The 22590-nt window shown below is 29.4% G+C and overlaps 2 protein-coding genes and 1 long non-coding RNA gene across 4 annotated transcripts; 2 read left to right on the top strand and 1 right to left on the bottom strand.

Annotated features, from left to right (window-relative positions):
• The first annotated feature begins 1272 nt into the window (after positions 1-1272).
• On the top strand, positions 1273-22331 carry LOC111699782 (uncharacterized). Its single transcript, XM_023470513.1, has 7 exons — positions 1273-1438; positions 2259-2302; positions 7810-7874; positions 8891-8945; positions 10698-10793; positions 12326-12382; positions 22206-22331. The coding sequence occupies exons 2-7, from the start codon at positions 2267-2269 to the stop codon at positions 22329-22331; spliced, it is 435 nt and encodes a 144-aa protein (XP_023326281.1). The 5' UTR covers positions 1273-1438; positions 2259-2266.
• LOC111699807 (uncharacterized) lies at positions 12631-21192 on the bottom strand. Of its 2 annotated transcripts, none has more exons than XM_023470542.1 (4): positions 21102-21192; positions 20416-20497; positions 14929-15006; positions 12631-14864 (listed from the first exon to the last, which is right to left on the bottom strand). In XM_023470542.1, exons 1-4 carry the CDS (start codon positions 21123-21125, stop codon positions 12787-12789), a joined length of 2262 nt encoding a protein of 753 aa, XP_023326310.1. In that variant the 5' UTR covers positions 21126-21192; the 3' UTR covers positions 12631-12786. The 2 variants fall into 2 exon arrangements, with proteins under 2 accessions (XP_023326310.1, XP_023326311.1); XM_023470543.1 differs by having other exon boundaries at positions 14947-15006.
• LOC111699808 (uncharacterized) lies at positions 16770-19341 on the top strand. The gene is made up of 3 exons (XR_002764824.1): positions 16770-16854; positions 18602-18683; positions 19279-19341. It is a non-coding gene; the product is annotated as an uncharacterized LOC111699808 (long non-coding RNA).
• Positions 22332-22590: the final 259 nt, after the last annotated feature.

Below are 22590 nucleotides of genomic sequence, written 5' to 3'. Positions count from 1 at the left end.
TTAAAACTCTGTATCATGTATGATTGAAGGGTAAAAAAGTGAGGTTTAGTAAATTACCAAATAATTCCTGAAAACGCAGTGCACTCTTGGGACACATTCTAACACAGTCTGAAGTCTAATATATTACAGCTAATGATCTTCTTATTTATAACAATAACTAAACTTTCTGAAACAAACAATGAGTTAATTGTCAAATTATCATTCATTGTTTTTTTTCATGATATCCAATAGAATAAACTTTTATAGTAAACCAAGAGGGGAAACTGGGTTATTTATAGATTTTTTAAAAGCAATATTTAATGTGGTATCCCATATTAAATCCCATATGCTTTAATAATTCAGGGGAAATTAGCCTGAGGATAAAATGTCTTGTAAGACTGAATAGAATTACAATTCGTGTTAACAAACTTAAACGATAACTTTGGTAAATTTATCAATAACGGCGTGGGCCCAAATTGATGTAGCAACTTTATGTAGCGCATACGATGAAAATGGTGAGTTGGAAAGCAACAGAAAAAAGCTAATTTATTGTCAGCAAGAGAAGAAAGACGACATTAAAGCAAAAAACAGCGTTACTAGTAAGTTATTAATTCACTTATTACGTGAAATGGGTCGGTTTACAATGCACAATTGCTGTTTCTAATGTTCATCGGAGTATTTAAAGTCATAATTAGAATCTATTCCAGAGTTTTCTGGATACCACGGTAGAAGATTTAAAAATAAAAAGAGGGGTTGGGGTGCCCTAACCTTAAAAGAGCGTCAAGGCAGGCCGTGGAGGGGTAGTAATGTAAAAATGCAATCTCGAAATTTCAATTTTGACTCTTACATACATTTTTCTCCAAGATGGATGTATTCATAAAACTGCAGTGTAAATGTAAGGTTTATTTTGCCAAACAAGAATTAGAGTAAATTGTGCAAAGGAAATATGAATCTAAATGCGAGGAAGTTTTCACAACATTATACATATATTCATATTTGGGATTATGCAGTGGTTTTCTTCAATATATCAGTTATGGACATAAACCTTTTATGTTCTTTACAGACGCACAGCAAGATTTGAAAGAAGAAAAAAATCAGAAAGATTTAAAGTTTTAAGATTCCAATCATATTTTTAAATCTAAAATTTTCTAAAAATAAGTTATCAAGTTTATGATTTCTTTTAAATTCAAAATTAATTGAAACAATTTACTTCTTACTTTCTATCTCAGTTTGGTTTTACAAAAACTAAAAATAGAAATATAATCTTCTTTTCAATTCTACAGCTTAGAGTATAAATAAATTCTTGTATTTCAGAAAATGTGCTAACTTGTAAAAAATGCTATTAGAGCAAACTACTTAGTTGTAAGATGGCTGACGGAATGAGGCCTTATATTGTTCCCGAGACCAGCAAAAATATTCAAGTGGACTATAAATAATGATATTTTGCTGACAGACCAAGGTAATCCGTTTGTGGGGGGGGGGGGGTATATATTAGAATAATTGCCCCATTTAACATCAACGGATAACGAATTTTTTGAAGGGGGGAGGAAGATAGTCATTTTCAATCCGGGGGTTGAGAAAGGGGGGGGGTCTAAAAGTTTTAAAATATATAAATTAAAGTATATGAAAATGTTGTATCCAGGGTTGATTTTCATTTTAGTACGTTTTTAAAGGTGCCACAAAAATCTGATAAGTTTTACAAATTTTAAAACTGTTTTTTTTCTAAACATTCACAAACTCAAATTTTCTAAGCACTTTATCTTTGCAGCCTGATGGTGCAAACCTTTGATTTTTCAAACTTTGACGTTTTGATCTACAAAATTCATAGTTTAAAATATCAACGGTCTACAACATCAAGTTGCAAAACTATCAGAATTAAAAAATTAGATTTTGTGGCAAAAACTCATTTCCTTTGGACACTGACAGAAAATGTAAACCAAAACTCATTTCCTTTGGACACCGACAGAAAATGTAAACAAAAACGAATGAGTTGAAATAATCGTTTTACCATTTTTATTTCTCTGACGATAAAAAATATTGCAAAGTTTAATAAAAAGCAAACTTTAACAGATTACAGTTTTGAAATGATAAAAAGTTTTATTAAAAGTTTTAAAAAAAAATCAAAACGATTAATAACCCTATCTTGTATCACACTCAAAATTCGATCTCTCATAATTCTTAATTCTTTTCTAAAAATGTTCTGTGACAAGGGAGAAGGTAGTTTTTTAAAAGTAAAAAGAGTATTTTGAAAAAAATATCAAAATTTTTATTGTGTTTAGAGGAAATCATGATGAAATCCCCAAATATTGATGGAATACTGCAGGTTAGATTCTTAAATTATATCAACAACAAAATAGATTTATTAAATGGTAGAACCAAAGTTAAAATCAAATATATGTTAACCAAAAAAGGCGTATTTTTTATGTAAACAGCGTCAAAAATATGTTTACATTTAAACAACAAAGAGATAAACAGAGTGTGGTTAATTTTTAGTGTAAACAACAACCAAAGAATTTATTTTAGTGTATTTTACAACAAAATCAGCCTACAAATTTCATAACAGGTTTATTTCAAATAATAAAAAAAAAACTTAGTGGTTGTTGTTCTCAATCAGTTTTGTATTGTAAATAGAAAAAAAAATTCATTTTATAAACAACAACAACAAAACATGTTTTTTTAATACCAACTAAAATATATTTAGATATTGTAAACAACAACAAAATCAGATTTTAATATTGTGATCAACAACAATAATATACTTAGATATTGGGAACAATAACAAAAGCAAATGTAAATATTATAAACAACAATAAAAATTGATTTTTGAATTGTAAAACAACAACCACACCAAAACCAAATTTACAAAAAAAAAAAGTATTTTCATATTTTAAAGAACATAAGAGATTGTAATATTGTGAGAAAAAAAAGAAAAAAGATAATAGTGAGGGATTAGTAACAATGGAGTATATGTTTTGATTAAAAGGAATATCATCACAACATGTTTTATATTTATTCATATATATTTCCCTTTATTTGTAATGGGCTTAAGATTATAATTTTCTGCTGAATTTGTAATTTTTGGTTGAACACATTTAGCAGAAAAGAGAAAAGGCTACAACTTTTTTACTCAATTTTTTAAAGCTTTTATCATGTTTAACCCCCTTCCCTCCTTTAAGACCATTAAGATACAGTATGTGTTGTGCTATATTTGAATTATCCAAGAGCTCTAACTCCTAAGTATGTTCCAAAAATTAATATCTATGTATATACAATGAGAAGGGGTAAAATTCTAGATAAAGTTAAAATATATTTAATTTAAAAGATCTTTGAAAACTATATTTTCTGTTACTAAGGGATACAATAGAAATCTTCAGAAACAATATTTAAAGGCTGTTTAAATTATTAGGACCAAAAGTAAAGTTTCCGAAAACTTTTAAACAATGAAAAAAGGGAATCCATTTTTTAAATTTTCATCCATATCCACATCACTCATAATCAGATGAAGGTTTAAAGTGTACAGTTGTGAATCTACTTCATTATCTTGATATTATGTCAACACAATATCTTTAAAATAATTAAAAAATCTTATATTTTAACATAAAAATGCTAAAAGGAAATGGTAAGGACAAAATTAATAAAACTAACAAACTTTTGCAAAATTTAAATCTGTATTCTTATCAGACTGTAAGTTTACAGCAAAAGTTTAATTAAACATTTATATTTATAATAAGCTCAGTTAACATCTGCAAACAGTTAATCCAGTTCAGAGAAAAAACTATGGTTTTTTAAAAAATGAACAAAAAAACAAAAATGAACAATTTTAAATCATCCGTTGAAATGAACTTTTGAAAACGATAGCTTTTTACCGAATTTTCAAATGAAATTTTGAAAAACAATAGTTTGAACAAACGATTTTATTGAAATATCGATTTTACGAAACAAACAAAATTTATTTTAAAATGATAGATAATTCTAAAAGAGGAAGGAAGTCCATTTTTTCTGGATGAATGAAAAAAACGATGAACGAAAGAATTTTTAAAAAAGTCAATCGCATTCATCTCTACTAATAAGCCGTGCATATATTCTGTGCAACTGCAGCCTATCTATATCTTATCAATATATAACTGCAGTGCAGTATATCCTTGATGTGCGGAATAGTGTCGCAAAACCATGCAATATATAAATCCGCATATATATAATATATCTGCAATCTCTCCTCAAACTTCAAATTTAAATATTCTTCCAGAATTTCACTTCTTGCTTTCATTACCAACATTAAGATAATGAATATAACACTCTATTTCAAAACTTAATTAAAAGCTTCCCTTATTAACTCAGAAGAAAACCTGAAAACATTTTACAGGATAATAAATAGTTTTTATGCGTTTGTTTTCTTTAAAGTTGAATAATATTTTTGCAAAAAAATATTGTTTTATTCTGATTACAGTTAAAAAAATATGAATTCCGACGTTTTTGTGAGAACATTTTGAACCATGGCCTAAGAATTATTGAACCAGCTGTAGCTAAGTTTTTGCCACAAAATCAAGTTTTGTAATCCCTATAACCCCAACTCAGTGTTGTATACCTTGGAAATTTCAAACAATGAAACTTTCCTCGCCTGTACTATTTGAAAGAAGGTTACCAAATTAACTATTTAAAATCTGTAAGGCCGGACATTCTTTTTTCTTGAAACTATCTCTTTCAATTATCTTTTTTATTTTGCTGGATAAAAGAATATATTCTAAGAAGACATTCATATTTCCATGTTTTTTTTTAAATAAAAAAAGAACTTTTCCATGAATTAAAAATTTATATAATTAATAATACATTTGTATCTAAACTAAAAGAAATAAATCACTTGTTAACATAAATTAATTCAAACAAGATACTTTTTTTTATTAAACTGAGAAAATAACTCTTCAATGAAGATTTAAACAGATTAAATAAATATATTTGTATCTAAACTAATAGAAATAAATGACTTGTAAACATGAAGTCAATTTATTTTAATCTGCTGTTTTCTATTCTTTTCTTTGCAGAAGAAAACTTTTATAAAGGATGCAATATTATGATCTTTAGGATTTAAAAAAAAGTTCTTTAAAATATGGGAATGTTTTCCTGGAAAATCATATTATTCAATATTTTCTATTAAGCATAAATGTTGATAATTTAAAACAAAATTTTTTTTTGAAAAGTATAATAGACTTTACTTTATTTAGCATTTCTAAGAAATTATCTTGTTTAAGGAAAATTGTGCATCTATTATTTTACAGTTCACCCAATTAAAGCAGTGAAGCATCAAAAGACCCGGATACTAATGTCCGGCTTTTTCTTCTTCTCCTAAATTGCCTTTTACTGAAAGGCAACAATTGATTGTTTTTTTTCATGAATCTTAGCTAGGGATGTTAACGTTTTCATTTTTCAGAAAAACGATCGTTTCGTTATGATAACGACGACGAAAAACCGAAAACGAAACGATCGTTTTTAAAAACGATCTTTTTTTAAAAAGTTCGTTTTTTAAAAATGGTCGTCTTTAAAACGATCGTTTTTCAAAACGCTCGTTTTTCAAAATGATCGTTTTTATAAAATTCGTCGTTTAGTTAACGATCGTTAACGACGACCCTTCGTTACCGATCGTTAACGACGGACCTTCGTTAACGATCGTTAACGACAACCTTCGTTAACAATCGTTAACGATGACCCTTCGTTAACGATCGTTAACGACAACCCTTCGTTAACGATCGTTAACGACGACCCCTTCGTTAACGATCGTTAACGAAGAGAGGAAACCGACCTGAGGGCATCTGTACTTGTCATTGAGTAGTTTTTAAGAAAATATCAAGGAGTTTTAACTCCCCCACAACTGTTAAACTTCATGTAAGACGACATTCAATGAAGTTGCAAGTAATTTTTTTCCAAAATCAACCGTTTTGAAAAAGTACCCTTCGTTAACGATCGTTAACATAATTGTCAATTAAAAAAAATTTCAAAAACGATCGTTTTTTCAAAAACGATCGTTTTTTAATAAACAATCGTATAAAAAACGGTCGCAAATCGTTTTAATAAAAACGATTGTTTTCAAAAACGATCGCTATTCGTTTTCTGAAAGTTCAAAACGAGTGGGTCGTTTTTAAAAACGATAGTTTTTTCCGAAAACGAAACGATCGTTTTTGAAAACGAAACAAAAAACGATCATTTAACAATCGTTTACAAAAACGATTAACAACCCTAATCTTAGCTTACATGAATCTAGCCATAATAGAATATGGGTTGATTTTTAAGTTTCACTCGTGATCAAACTAGTTCTTAAAAGACGTTACTAGTTCGACTTTGTGCCTTTGTTGCTCCACTAGCTCTGACTTTACATAAAAGTAAATGAAAAACATATTTATTTGGTTACACATTAAGAGGAGTTATAATTAAAAACATTTATGATTTACATCTTTCGTCCAGTTTTCTTTAGTTTGATGTGTGAAAGACATAGTAATTTATTTAGTATAAAATGTTTTACTCTCACAGTTTTCTCCATTGCTTTTAAGCATGAATTCCGTGGGTCTGATTTAATTTCTATAGTCAGAACATAAATCGATGTAATAGATGAATCTACACCTTGAAAAAGGTTCAATACATAATATAATGTAGATATCTTTATGAAAGGGTAAAAAAAAATTATATGAAAAACTAGAACTAATTAGATCCTTGCCGGCCGAGGCAGAAGTAAAACAAAGGATTTGAGTTTTTGCCACAAACTCAGAATTTTTAATCCCTATATCTTTGCAACCCACTGCCGCAGACCTTAGACATTTCAAACTACGAATTTTGGTAGATCAAATAATAAAAGATATAGGAATATGAAAATTTGATATTATGGCAAGAACTCTATTATTTTAGAAATAATAGAGAAAGGCAAAGTTCTAATTGAAACTAAATAATTCCGTTTGTAGAGAATCCACTATTGAAATAACCATTTTTAAAAGACGAATCATGGATATCGTAAAAGATAGGCTTTTTACTTAAAGGGAGTGTTCGGGAAAAATGAAAGGGGGTATAGGCTTAATGCGATAAAAAAGCGCTTTTGATCGCTACTAATCTTACTTCTATCTGCTGCGTCTATAAGGAGAAAATTGATAAAGACGTCTCATACTGAAGAGCGTAGCGCCCATACAAATTGAGGAAGTTGGAACATACGACTTAGACCGTAAAAAAATCAAATTAATATCAAACAAATCATTCAGATATTACAACCTATAGTCATCGATTATCTTTCGCCACATTTGTATATATTTGATATTTCATACTAGTTTTGATTTTGTTCTTTAAAATAATATTTAGCTTACAACTTGTTTTCGAACATTCCTGGAAAATATGAAAATGTCGTCTTCATTATCAAAAATCCTCAAAACAGAAATAAATGTTTTTATAAGTAACTCTCAGATCATAACAATTAAAACATATTATGAAAAATCAACTATATATAAATGTGGCGAAAGATAATCGATGACTATAGGTTGTAATATCTGAATGATTTGTTTGAAATTAAATTGATTTTTTTGCGGTCTAAGTCGTATGTTGCAATTTTCTCAATTTGTATGGACGCCATGTTATTCGGTATGAGACGTCTTTAACAATTTTCTCCTTATAGACGCAACAGATTGAAGTAAGATTAGTAGCGATCAAAAGCGCTTTTTTATCGCATTAAGCCTATACCCCCTTTCATTTTTCGCGAACACTCCCTTTAATATGCTTTAACACCACATCACTTATTTTCTGTTCCCTTTTAGAAATTCTAATTCAAGTAAATTTTGGAAATTTTTATACAATTTTTTTTAGAAAATTCGGCAATCCTCCGAGAAGCAGAGATCGCTGGAAACAGAACAAGCACAAACACTAGCAAAGTAAGTGAAAGGTTATTAAGAGATTGTTCACTTATTTTTAGAATACAACCAATTTCAAATTTTTGGAATTAGCTAAGCAATATTATAGTTCAGAGTTGTCTTTGTGGACCGCAGGAATTAAGACTTTGCCACAAACTCTGATTTTCTAATCTATATCTTTGTTATATATTTAGACCTTAGATATTTAAAACTAAAAACTCTGTTCGATAAAAAATATAAGTTAGCAGTATTCAAGGTTTACACCATCAGTTTGCAAAGATATACAAATTTAAAATTTGAGCTTTTGGCAAAGACTCAATTCCTTTAACAATAATTCCTTTCAAAATAGTTAATACTTTTTTTCTTAACAAAATTTCAGTTTTTTTTCAGATAAAAATTCTTATCGTTTTGAAAATTATATATTTACCTCATTTGAAAAAGTTCTTTAATTATTTTAACAGAAAGTTTTGGAAAGTTTAGCACTCAGAGACATCTTGAAACAGTTTAGTGTACTTTTTAAATAAAAAAAGCATTCCTATAAATATATGGTTTTGTCTAGCTTTTACATACTTTTTATGTTAAAGGTTTAAATACCTCAATGTGCAATATATATTATTTCTATTGTGACAAAGTAGTAAATATTTTTTGAATGAAAGCCCAGCTTTGCAAAAACATGACACTCAGGGGGTATATTTTAGAGTTAACTAAAGGGTTGGGTTAGCGGAAAATATATTTCAAAATTTTTTAAATATTTTTTCAAAAATCTTTAACTTTCACCATAAGTTCTGAATCAACGATAAAAAGGACGATGAAGTGTATTTATTACGTCATTTAAATTACTCAAAAACACTTTTTTAACGACATCAATTTAATATGCAGTGAAAATCATGATAGATAAAACATAAAATAAAAGTAGCCTGAACAGTTGTTTTTTTGGTGCCTTTAAGGGAGCAAACATTCTCATATTTCTTGGACGTGTCGTCATCATCAGTGCTGTAAAGTTTTTCCTATAATTTCAAAGAAAAATAAATATTTAGGTTGAAAAATCTTGAATCTGGCAGAAATGGGCCGGATGATGCACCTACTTTGCAGGTACTTTTATTGGTCTGAAGTTGGGTTTCCAATTGGAGTTTGCGCGGAATTGGACACAACTGTTTTCAAATTCCGCGGAATTGCACGGAATTGCACATAATTGCACAGAATTGCTCTGAATTGTGCGGAATTTAGCAGAATTGCGTAGAGTTTACAAGGCTAGTCTGAAGTTTAACAAATAATAATGGGTTAACAGAAATCAGATAACAACTATGTACTCTGAAGAATATTGGCATTCAAATAAAGTCATGCTATACATATGAAAGCGTCTGTTGAATTCATTTAAGTGACCCTCAATTTATAGAGTGGCATGTTCTATTCACAACATTGCCCTCAAAAACTCTGTCTGATCAAGAATTTGTTATTTTCCATTTAAGTTAAAGCTTCTCAATAAAGTAAGTTGCTGATTTTAAATGAAACAATAGAGGAAATTTTGAGAATGTTTAAAATGTCTTGAGAACTTTCAATTATTAGTAGATTCAAAAATACTTTATTTTAAGAAAATTGAATGTGCAAAATATTGAAAAGATTAAAATTTAAAAATGATTGAAAGTTAATAATTCAAGAACCAGTTATGGATTATGTTGAGGGTCTATTGAATTTCCCCTTTACTTTCCTTCATTCATCTTCTTTTAAAAGTTTATTGTGTTTGTGGTCAAAGGGGGGATGGGGGGGGCGGCTAGAATTCTGCTCACTTTCTTAGAAAGTTATCTAAAAATCAAAAAAGGCCCAATAAAATATTTAACTAATAGTTGTAAATTTTGTAAATTGATGTAGATTTGTAGAAAATATCTGAATATAAATATCTGTAGATTTGTAAAAAATATCTGAATATAAATATCTGTAGATTTATAGAAAATATCTGAATATAAATATCTGTATATTCAAAAAGATCTTAAGATAAACATTTAGAATTTATCCCTTTCCTTCCCATTGAGCAGAATTAATGGGCCATATACTTAAGGGACTATTTACCTTCTTAGAGATTTTTCTTATCAGTTGAATTTAGGCCATTATCATGCCTTAATGTTTAAACTTACTTTATCTTTCTTTTGGTAAATGTTCTTTTGAAATGTATGTAACTTTCAAAAGACCATTATAATGTAGGAACATATATATTGTTGAGAGAACCAGGGATTAGGAAAGTTTTATAAAAGTATTTCAGTAAATTTGTTTGAAACAGACAACAAAATAATATTTTGATTATAAATTCAGACTGAGTCTGAATATACATAATGTTTATACACTCTGAAAACTATTTGCAATGATGCTGGGTCCAACTTTGTAGTCTTGTTTATCAGATAATCCAGGATTCTTTCCAGTTTTAAAATCGCGCTGACATCTGTAGAGTAAGAAATAAAAATAAAAAATATGTTTACATTAACTGCTACAAAACATTGGTATATGCACTTTTGCATCAAAACTAACAGAATTTTCTTGAAAATTTTACCACATTAATGAGATAATTTGTGGAATTAGTACTGGCGTTTCCTCAGTATTAGATGATGGACCTTGTCAAAATTTACAACCTCTGAATCATCAATTTTTGATTGAAGAGATTATATGTATCTTAATTAAAAGTCATCTAAAAATTTACATCTTTAAACACACGACACCAGTTGAACGTTTAATGCAACAAACTTTGAACATTAGTACAAAAATGTGTGCATGTATCATTATTCATAGCCAAAGATTCCTAAAAAACAACATAAATAATAAAATTTTACTTCAAAACTAATCTTGCCATTTTAGTCCCGGTTGCGTGAGCTTGAGAAGATGATTGAACTGGAATCTGTTCAAAATGAGGAACTAATGCTCGAACTTACATTGAAGAAAAAGCATGACCAGGTTAACAACAAGAATGGATAATAATTATATTCAACTACCTTACGGGGAAGTTAGGGGAACTTCACAAAGGGCTCCCAAGACTAATTTTGCTTACAAAAAAGTGTAGCCAGGGATTCTTGAAGGCAAAATTGGTCGAGAAAATGCTCGAATTTGTTTTTTAACTTCGCATAGCAGGTCTTTATTTTACTTAACTGTTCCAGAGGATGTTACTGTAAATCCCAGATATACGAATACACAGACCGTCATAAGTTTTTTTTAATTTTAAAAAAACATCTTTTATTTTTAATTCAAGGTAAATTAATAGCCCTGAAATATGAATGCAATTGATAAATTAATATTACACTCATTTTTCTGCGGCATTTGATCTTAAATATGTAATACAACATTATTAAAAACTCTTACTATGTATTCATATATCTGGGAGATTCACTGAAAGTAACCTAACATTTCTCTGTTGCATGAATCATAATATGGTAATGTTGTTTGAAAGGCAGTTAAAAAATCCACCTTGTGAAATTAATTCCATTTCCAATTTCTGGATCTGTCTCGTAAAAAGATCAGGATCTGGATCCAGCTAGTAAATTTATCTCTGAGTTTTACTACAGTATCTTTTACTCTCCAGAAAATTTTAGGGATATTCTTTTTCCTTTTTTGGTGAATATTGATTGACCAGTGATAGATCAAGGGGGTTTACCAATCTCAGATCTCAACAATTTAAAACTCACTTTTAGATAATAAACATATATTTTGGCATAAATTAGTGATATTCTTTTTTGGGGATTTGGGTATATTACATCTTTTACTTACTTAGAGTTAAAATGTGAAAGTAATCTTGTTTAGATTTTATTCAGAATTTATAGATTATAGAATTAGTTGCAAAAATGAAAAAGTTTAAATTTGTAGATTAAGGAATTGGTTGCAAGAATGAAAAGTTAAAGGATAGATTAAAAAAGGTCACACAAGTTTTGGATATATATTTTATTCTATATAAATATTTTTATATTCGACTTAAAAGGTGCAGTTTAAGTCTTGTTTGTCCTCAAGCTGCCTGTGTAAAGGTGCAGTTTAAGTCTTGTTTGTCCTCAAGCTGCCTGTGTATATGCCTGTTTCAAGGCAGATAATTGTAAAGGTGTGTTCAAATCTTTTTACAGTTACATTGGATAGAAATGGTAATGATATTTTATCAATTGAATATTTTTTAAAATTTTATTTTGTTTCATTTTCTTGCACCTTCTCCCTGTCAAAAACTACATTGCAAATTCTTGGACATCTAATATTTTCTTTCACACTTAATTGTACTTATTAGCTCCGTTAAAGTGAACCCAGACACCAGGGGCCAAATTTAATGAATTGGAGAAGTTGTTGATCTTCCAACCCCCGTTCAAACCCTGATTCACTGATTCATCCTCCAATTCACGACCTAAAACCTCATGAATCTTTAACTTTGAATCAGTGATAAAAGATTTTAACTCAATAATCCAGTCTCTGCACTATTTATTTTCAGATAATAATTATCATTTTTGTTCTTCTAGGGTGGATATAGGCATGATTCTGATCATCATCAGCCTGAAATAACTGCATATTCACAGGAAACCTTTTATTTTAAATATTAATTAATATAATCTAACCTTTACAATGACCTTTTCAGTTTGAAAGTTTTAAAATGTTCAACTTGTTACAACAGCAAACACATTTTGATCATTCTGAACAAAAATATAAAGAAAAAAATTATATTTTTGACAATCACTTGATTAGAAGTGATAACATAATTTTAAAATGTTATCTTACTTGAAGTTTTCTACGCTTCTTAAAATTAACATTAGAACTAATTTTCCGCTTAAGAGCTCAACAAGAATTATATTTAATATTTAATTGCACTCACTAGAAAACATATCATTTATTGCTTATAATTGCATGCCATATTAATAGGATAAATTATTTGTTTGCACTAATTATGTTAAGATTTGTTATTAATATTTGTGAGTGTGACTCATTATTTTGAATGCTTGTTGAGTTTAAAAACTGATGGGTCAAACTTTGGTAATCCTGCAGCAGATGAATTCAGTGGTTTTAAAGTTGGAGTAGATAATGTTGTTGCCATTATAGAAGTATTTTTATTCATACCAAGGTTTATTTTTGTAAGAGGGACTGATGCTGTTGGGTTTGAAGTGTTTTTTTGATTTCCAAGGCCATCTTTTACATTTGAACGAGGCAATGCTAATAATAAAGTGTTTTTTTTATTGCCTATGTCTTTTTTGGATCCAGGTAGAGAGAGTGTTGTTCTTATTGAATTATTTGTTTTCCTAACAAGTTCATTTTTTACTTTAGGAAGAGGCAAAGTCATAATTGGTTTTGAAGTATTTTTTTTCTTTTCAAGGCCATCTTTTAGGCTAGGAAGAGGCAATGTTGATATTGAAGTATTATTTTTATTTCCATTGTCGTCTTTTAATTTAGGAGGAGGCAATGTTGTTGTTTTTGTTTCATGTATAAAATCATTCACTCTCTTATTAAGGATACCCTTATATTTTGTAAGAGGCAAGGAAGTTGTTTTGAAAGAATTCTTTTTGGCACTAAATTCATTTTTCAATTTAGTTATAGCTGAAGTATTGGCTTTCTTATCAAAGATATCTTTAGATTTAGGAACAGGCTTTGGCATTGGTGGTGGCACTGAAGTATTTTTTTGCTGTTCAAGATCATCTTTTAGTTTTGGAAAAGGCATTGATGTTGTTATTGAAAAACTCTTTTTGCCAACAAACGGTGTAGGTATTAAAGTATTCTTTTTGTTGTCCAGGACATCTTTTATTTTTGGCAAAGGCAATGGTGATGTTGACGTATTGTTTTTCTTGTCCAGGACATCTCTGAATTCAGGCTTAGGCAATGATGTTGGAATTGAAAAATTCTTTTTGGCAAGATCATCTTTTAATTTTGGAAAATTAGAAAAGCTGAATTTTTGTGGTATTGTTATATTCGGAGTAGCAAATCTGGTTGATTCAATGATTTTACCCCTAAAACATTCCTCAGACTCATCTCCTAATAGAGACATTCTCATCCGGTTTCTTAATAAAACAGCAGCACTATTAGATTTTCCTTCGATTCCAATTCTAGTTCCAGTTTCTCCATTTAGGACTGAGGGATTGGAAAAAACGTTCTTGCGGATTTCATGTCCTTTTGAAAAATATGCCATTATGGTTCTAGAACCTGGGTTTCCATTCCCAGATTTAATCAAATGTCCATGTCCATACAAATATTTCTTGTTAGGTGACAGGTTATGTTGTATGCCCATGTTATGTCCTAACTCATGTGCCAAACTATACTCTAATAGTGCACATGATTTTATGATAACAGAGAGTGTTAATCCACTATCAATTCCATTAAAATAACTATTACCGCAGGCATCCATGTCATTTACTATTAATGTTGTAGCATCTGCTGAACCTTTCAGTTCATCAATTGATGATTTCATCTCTTTGAATTTTGTTAGCATTTCATTTGAGTCATGGATATCATCTATTGTTGAGAGTTCAACACAGTGCTTCCGAATAGTTATTGGCACTCTACTATTTATAAACCCTTGGTTAGCAGAAGAGATGAGTAGGTCGACAAACCCATCAATATCATTGATAAAAGAAAGAGCTGAAGGAGTATAATAGAACTTGATAGAAATGAATGTCATTGTTATATTGTCCACAGGCGTATCTCTAATATAATCATTGTTCAGAGTTGGGAGTATAATGTAATCATTCTTGTTATCTTTATATTTATCTTGAGTAAATGTTGTGTTGATTTCTTTCCAAACATGAACTTCTTTTCCACAGTTTTCCAAGTTAAATACCTGTCCATTAGCCTTATGCACTTGGCCATGTAATTTCTTAGTTGCTGGATTGTAATTGAATATTGCGTCAATGCCATGATTGGCATAATGGTAGGATAGAGTAGATGCTGGAATCTTGTTGAGAAAGAATACTTTAATTTCATTTGGAAGATGAACTATACTTTTCCCAAGATATGCTGGAAGTACATGCACTGATTTACAACTGATAATATTGTTTTCTTTGCAGCAGGGTATTTCATCTAAACAGTAGGAAATCATTTTCAAGGTTTCCATTAATTACTTTTTAATTAAAAACTTTTTTACTTTTTGAGAAAGCCTTACTGTTGTTCTGATTTTCATTGTTGTTATCTTCAGAGACTTCAGCAAGATTCCGTATCTCACCTTTTTATATATTTTATATTTTATATATTTGTTATTTACTGAAAGTGAAATCTTAAATTTTAAAGATTAAAAGATTTACATTTGATCAATCCCTTCACCATTACAGTTTGTTAGTTCACTTATAAGCAGGGGGATGTATATTTTCTTTAAAAATAAATAATGATTCCCTCCCCATTAAAAGTTTTTTGGGGTCTAGGAGTTAGGTATGTTGTAAGAGTTTTATTTGCTGAATTATGGAAAAATTATAAAAATCTCAGGTAAAAGTATCAAAAGATTTGAAAAAATTTATCTATTGACGTCCAATTTTTCATTTTTTTTCCCCAGATCAATAAAAGTCATGTATTTCCTGAAATGATATACCCATGTTACCCAAGTTAAATTAAAAATTATTTTTTACTTTAAACCAATTTTTAACATTAAAGCAACTGAGTTTTAAAAGCATATTTTTCTGGAAAATACATACATTCTTTAACAACAAACATTACTTTAATAACTTAATTATCAAAGCTGAATTTATTTAAACAAAAAAAGATTCCATGGGAAGAAACAAACAATTTCATTTGCATTTATTTTTAAAGAATTTTAATTCTATTGTTTTCCATAATATATGTGCAACAGATTTTGTTTGGAAAGTTTTGATTACTAATACTCAAAGATTAGTTCAAAAGAAAAATTTCAGTTTTAGGTTCAATTTATACTTAATTTTACATCTACACAATTCTGTAAGCCTTAGGAAAACAGGTTGGACATCCCATGAAAAAAAACGATTTAGGGTAACAGATTCAATTCAGAAATATGATATCCTTACTCATCAACCATTTTTAGTTTATGTTTTATATTTCTGCCAAAATTTGCCTCAAAGTTAGAAATAACAGCAGGTTTTACACAATAAAACTTATTTCTGAAAATTATGTAAAATATGTCCCATGCTTCTATTCTGAAATCAGATTTTAACATAGATAAAATATCAAAAGCTTATGATGTAGTATAAATACATATCTATGTTTGCTATCTGAATTATAAGTTTGCTATTTACTGAAATTAGGTTTTGTTTTAATTACCGTGGTTACTGAACCTAAGTTTCGTTTTAGCTGTGTTCATCAAACTAAGATTTAGTTTGTACTTACTGTAATTACTGAGCTTAAGTTTAGTTTTACTATGTTATGATCACTAAACAAACTTAAGTTGAGTATTTACTGTGTTTGCTGATCTTAAGTTTAGTGTATTCTAAACAAAACCCCTAGGATATTCTACATTTATTACTAAACTTAAGTCTGATACAGTAGCATAAAATGAGGGTTCTTTTTTTTACCAAAATAAGTTTATCAAGAAGTGATCGATCTCCCCTGATCATTATATACAAGATAAATAAAGACAGACCCATTTTTTATTCACATTTTTTTATATAGTTACTTATTTATTTATTTATTTATATATTCTTATCAAGATCTTCTATTTTCTATTTTCCTATACAATGTTCATGAAACGCTTAACGTGTTGTCAAAGAAATAAAAAATACTTATATTTGCTTTGGCATGTATGGAAAAAATAATGTGTAAAAATTAAATATTGCTGTTTTGTATCTTTTCTGAAAACTTACCTTTTGATGTTTAATTATTTACTTTTTTCCCCAGATCTTAAATTATGAAATTAAATGCTATCCTGTTTATGAAAAAATATCTGATTTTTGAAAATCCGTTAAACAGAAAGTAAACTAGGTTAATGACTTGTAACACGAAGCACCCTAGATTCTTGTTATATTTAGGAGACATATCTCAGCCTTCAACCCCTGTAACCAGCTACCTTGGAAGTCAGTTTTTCAACAATAACATCAGAGATATCGACGAGGTCAGAACTTCAATTTATAGGAATATGACACTAGAATACAATTCAAGTCATTAAAGGGACCAAAATTTCAGTATTGCAAGTTGCATTACCGAGTTACATTGGTACCCTGTTATTCTTTGTCTAATGATCAATGGCTAACAAATGCTTGAAAGAAACTGAGTTCTTGCAACAAACTCTTGTTTTTAAATCTCCATATCTTTGCAACCTGAGATTATTTGATATTTCAAACTATGAATTCTGTTAGATCAATTTGTCTAACTTTGAAATATCAAAGGTTTACTTCATCAAGTTGAGAAGATGTAGGGGGCTTATAGATGCGTAAACTAACCGACAGCAAATTCATGCAGTGATGGCAAATATTTCCTATTGTAAAAGTTCTAAAATTCTGGATACTCAATGTAGAATTCGGGGTTTAAAATTCAAATGTTTATTTTCTATGACTTCTGGAAAAATAATCATATTTTTTTAAATAAAAGACAACTGGCTTACTGAGCTTTCAACAATTACAATCGTTTCTGGAGATTAAGTAATAAATATTCAACCACTCAATCATCTTTGATCAGACACCGTGAATTGGACATGGTATCTACAATCTACATTACAAATGGAAGGTTACTTAAATTGAAAATAGAAAATAATCTATTTTTAAAATTATAAACACGATATCTTATTCATACTTGATCAGACAAAGCAACCCCGGACTAACCAGAGTGAGAGGCGTTCGGTTCTATTTGAAGTCATATGCTTTTTGGTTTATAATTAAACAATCCTTAAACTTACGGATTTGTTTGTTTTATACATTTCATTTTAAAATTATTTGCCAACAAGAAAGTAATTAAAAAAAGAGGCAAAAAAAATCATGTTTAATAGGTCAAATTGTGATTGAAAGTAACAACTTTCTGGAATATTGACAGAACCATTAAATTCACATGGACAGTAACATTGTGAATTCGACATTGCAATTTTTGCATGCAGGGTCAGTTGAAATTACGTTTACAGTCCCTTTAGTATATGTTAGTTCAAAAATATAGTTATCTGAATGAAAATTGAAATGCATGGATCTCAGCTTTGATCTCTGATTTTCTATTTATTATTCAAGCATCAGATATTTTGTATCTGACATATTACATCCGCTCTTTTCCGTTCATTTCGAAGATATTCAGAATTTAGTATTTTTGGAACCACGATGCGCTCTTTTATTTCAAAGTATATAATGTTAGAAAAAAATCTAACCTTTTGTTCATAACCTCAAACAACTAAAAGTATTTTTAAAAAAACGATCATTTTATTTGAAATCATGATCAAATTATTAGAATATGTCCTAAATTTCTATATTTTTAACAAGCATTACAACTATACATTAGAGATTTTTCCAAGAGTGTAACATAATTATAATTTGGTCATTTAACAGTAGACAGAAATAACGCAAACTATGAGGAGTGGAATATAATTTGTTTATTTTGTAAACAATTGTTTTTACTCTCAGTATACTCTATATTTATATTTTTCTGCTCCGTGGTGATGTATTTCTAACAGTGTTTATTTCTATTATTCTACAACTAAAGAGGTGCCGTATTTCTACCATAGTATAAAATATTTCTATATTTCTATATATCTATATTTCTGCTATTAGATGACGTATTTCTAACTGTGTTTATTTGTATCATATTTTTTTCTTTATTTTATATTTCTGCTAATAGGTGACGTATTTCTAACTTAAGTTATATATTTCTTTTTGTTGTTGTAGGTGAGTGCAATCAACAATATCAACGCTATGCTGGCTCAAGCAACTTCTTCTATCAGAAATCAAAATGAACCGTTTTTACCAGGTAACTAGTTTACATATGTATTCGCCTTATTTCTTGTCTACTGTCGTATTCCTTGTATATCAACCATATTTCTTGTTTATCAACCATATTCCTTGTATATCAACCATATTTCTTGTTTATCAACCATATTTCTTGTATATCAACCATATTCCTTGTATATCAACCATATTTCTTGTATATCAACCATATTCCTTGTTTATCAACCATTTTTCTTGTTTATCAACCAGCTTTCTTGTCTATCAACGATATTTCTTTTCTGTATGTTATATTTCTTTTCTATCAACCATATTTCTTGAAATCCTTTACATTAATATAATTTTTGTTTTCTCGTTCGCTGTTTTTGAATAATAACAAACAAGATATTTTCTTGGTCAAAAACAACTTCATTCGTAAAACTATTTTCTTTTAATTCAGTGTCCGAATTTAATGAATTTAAGCGCGTCTCAAATCCCCAAAAACGGTCTTAATTGAGCGCCGGCTTGAATCTTGAAAAGTTTAATGCAATTTTGATTGGAACCAACCATATTTCAGCCACGGCTTAAATTTAAGCCGCGGCTCAAATTCTTTAAATTCGGCCTCAGGTTCTTATTATTAGGTTTAAATACTGTACAAAGTGAAGAACAAAAACGTCAACAAATGCAACTTTTAGAACAGGTAAAACATTTGAAAATATTTCATACTTTTCAATTTTTTCTCATTTGCATAATGTATAGACCAATGAAACCATAGAAATATTTTTCCATTTTATTATTGTGTTCAGTTTGTACTAAACCTTTCAATCTCACAGCTTTATTCATTAATTGAGACTGATTTGATACCTAAAGGGATTGTTTATTAAATCTAAAAGGTTTCCCAGTTTTGGAGATAAACCTTCGACCTAAAAAATCTCACAGGGTTTCTTTAATTTATTTAACATTTTTATTCTACTCTTACATCTTACATTTATTGGACAACTTAGAAGCTAGTTTTATTATAAACAAGATTGTAAAAACATAAATTAAATTATATTTTTATATATATTTTTACAGAAAAATCAGGGTTTATTACTTCTCAAGGAATAAATTATTTTTATAGATCAAATTGTTATATTAAATATATATATTGAGAACATCCCTAACACCATTAGTGAGAGATAATTACATGAGTACGAAGCCAAATAAGGATAATTTGTGAATCAATTTTCAGAAGAGAGATAAAAGAATCCTGAAACCAGGCATTAATGCAAAAGACTATTAATTATATACTTCCTTAGAATTGCAGGGGTATACAGTAAGAACCAGAAAGCTATGAAGTAGGAAAATAATATTAAAGCAAACATTAAATGCATTCAATTTAGTTACAAAGCTATAAGTTTTACTATTAACTTATAAAATCATGCATTAAGTGAAATTGGTCTGTTAACATTTTACAATTGCTGTGTCTCTCATATTTATTGGACTTGCACAGCTTAAGTCTTCAAGGTCGTTTTCTTTTCCAGAGTTTTATGGTTCTCACTATATATCTAGTAGAATACCCCTACCCCTCCACATCAACCCCGCCCCATATTTTCCCCAGTCAATGTTGTAAAAAAGTTATTAAAAAAAATGTTTTCTACCCTGAGCCTACATTTCTTACAGGAAAGAAATTTAAACTGAAAGAATGGGAAAGGAAAGAAAATTGATTTTTCAACAAATATATACCCCTGTAGAGTGTGGAATTGTATGGTGTTAATCTGATCTAATCATCTTCTCACCTTTAGCTGCAATATTAGATTGGGATATTGTATTTATCCTGGAGCAAAGCAGCAGAAGAAGTAGACAAGCATAGATCAATCTCTAATATATTAGTTAAAACAGTTTTACACGGAAGGGGTTAATCTAGAGAGTTTGTGGCAGGTGTAAGATTTCACTTGGTAGCAGATTTTATGGACTAAGATGCTATTTGTGGCTGAATTTTTGGTTTTGGACTAAAAAACTAGTTTTTGCAAATGTTATGGACTTAAACTATTACTGTCAGATTTTTTGTGTCTAAATGTTGTTAAAAGGACTTAACTGTACGCATAATTTCAAGTGACCCTACATGCCAAGATGATAATGCCCGATTTACAGCAGTACCCTTGAAACCTTTATCTGATCAATGATATGGAGCTTATTCTGCAGATAATTCTTATAAAGGGTACTATTGTAAATTGGGCATTGCCATCTTTGCATTACGATTACAGTCCCTTTAAATGGAATTTCTTTTTGTATAATTGGTGTAAAGGAATAATAGATTAACCCATAGTTTAGTCTGAGGCAGAAACAATGTACATATTGCATTTTCAACTCTTTTTTTAAAGAAAATTAAGTTTTGGGAAATGATGATTTACTTTGCAAAGAATGGTTATTCACAGCTTTTTGCCAGATCTTAAGGAACCTCTCTCACTCAAACAAGTTTCACCTTTTTGTTGTTGAACAAGGGCATAGAACCGACGGGGTATCACATATTGACTGTTAAGTTGGCTTTATTTCCTTTTTAATTGATATTTCGCAATTCTTTAATGTTTGTAATATGACCCGTTATATTTCTCTATTGACGATTATGTTTATCACACAGACCATTAAGAGGGAATCTAAAACAAAACTTTCGACATTAATTCATTGGAGTTAGAATTTTTAAAAGCTTTAGAGATAGAAACATCTTGATTTCATTTAATATTTATTGAAAAGAAATAGAGAAACTGGATTCCTTTTTATCTTACAAGAAAAATGATTTAGTTTCTACTTTTATTTCTTTATTTCTTTAACTCTGCATCAAGAGTATTGTTAAAATAAAGGATGACAAAAATTTTATTTATCAAAGGAGATGCCCATATATGTTTCTAATCAGAATAGTAATATTTAAAAATTATGTGATTTTAGACTTGTCATCGAACGAGGTACTGAATATTTGAAAACGAAGTGCATGTTTTCATTATGTAATTTCCCAATTGTCCATTTTTCTGTATGACTGCAATACATTTCCAAGCCACGCCAAATATCGTTACTTAAGTGTGCTGTCAAACAACTTATTAAAAACCAATCCCCATATCTTTGCAACCCAATGTTGCAAACCTTTGATATTTTATTCAATCTATGAATTCTGTTAGACAAAATAATCTAAGTTTGAAATATCAAAGGTTTATAAAATCAGAGGCCGAATTTAAAAAATTTGAGCCGCGGTTTAAATTTAAACCGCGGCTCAAATTACAGTAGTTCTACTTAAATTAGTATTAAATTTTTCAAGACTTAAGCCGGCGCTCAATTGAAAACGGTTTTTGGGGGATTTGAGACGCGTCTTAAATTCATTAAATTCGGACACAGGTTGCAAAGATAAAGGGGTTACGAATTTTAAGTTGGTGGCAAATAACTAAGTCCCTTTACTTTATGTTTATTGTAAATTAAGTTATTCTTCTGATAATTCGAACATTTGTTGGGAGAACAGATTTGTACCATATAAACTGAATTGTTTACTCAGTTTAGGGTTTGTTGCTTTGTACATAAAATGAAAGGTTATATGTACCAGATGCCGGGTACAAGCCTGTACAACACAAGTGTATACTCTGGGGGATTTATCACACCACTGTCCTCAGTTACAAGTGCAGGTAGAGTTGAAATTGCATTTAATTTCTCGATAAGGATTTGTTCTTAAATCAAATGAATTGAGTCTTTGCCACAAACTCTGATTTTCTAATACCTTTGTCTTTGAAGCTGCAATGGCTTGGACCTTAGTCATTTCAATTTAAGAATTCTGTTAGATCAAATAATCTAAGTTTGAAATGTCAAAGGTTTATTCCATCAGGTTGCAAAGATATGGGGATTAGAAAATTTGAGTTTAGGCCAAAGACTCAATTCCTTTAAGAATCTGCTAACCAGCTGATATGCTGGAAGAGGGGGGGGGGGGGTTTCCT

This window comes from Eurytemora carolleeae, unplaced genomic scaffold, assembly GCF_000591075.1.
Source record: "Eurytemora carolleeae unplaced genomic scaffold, Eaff_2.0 scaffold61, whole genome shotgun sequence".
In the NCBI taxonomy this organism is placed as follows: Eukaryota; Metazoa; Arthropoda; class Copepoda; order Calanoida; family Temoridae; genus Eurytemora; species Eurytemora carolleeae.
This window is presented reverse-complemented; position numbering and strand designations above follow the sequence as displayed.

Coding starts and splice junctions, on each gene's coding strand:
- LOC111699782 (XM_023470513.1), top strand. CDS start 2,267: ATGATGAAATCCCCAAATATTGATGGAATACTGCAG. Junction 2,303..7,809: donor ATATTGATGGAATACTGCAG/GTTAGATTCTTA, acceptor AATTTTTTTTAG/AAAATTCGGCAATCCTCCGA. Junction 7,875..8,890: donor CAAGCACAAACACTAGCAAA/GTAAGTGAAAGG, acceptor ATAAATATTTAG/GTTGAAAAATCTTGAATCTG.
- LOC111699807 (XM_023470542.1), bottom strand. CDS start 21,125: ATGCCCTTGTTCAACAACAAAAAG. Junction 15,007..20,415: donor ATCTAATATTGCAGCTAAAG/GTGAGAAGATGA, acceptor ATATATAAAAAG/GTGAGATACGGAATCTTGCT. Junction 14,865..14,928: donor CAGTAAGGCTTTCTCAAAAA/GTAAAAAAGTTT, acceptor CCTACTGTTTAG/ATGAAATACCCTGCTGCAAA.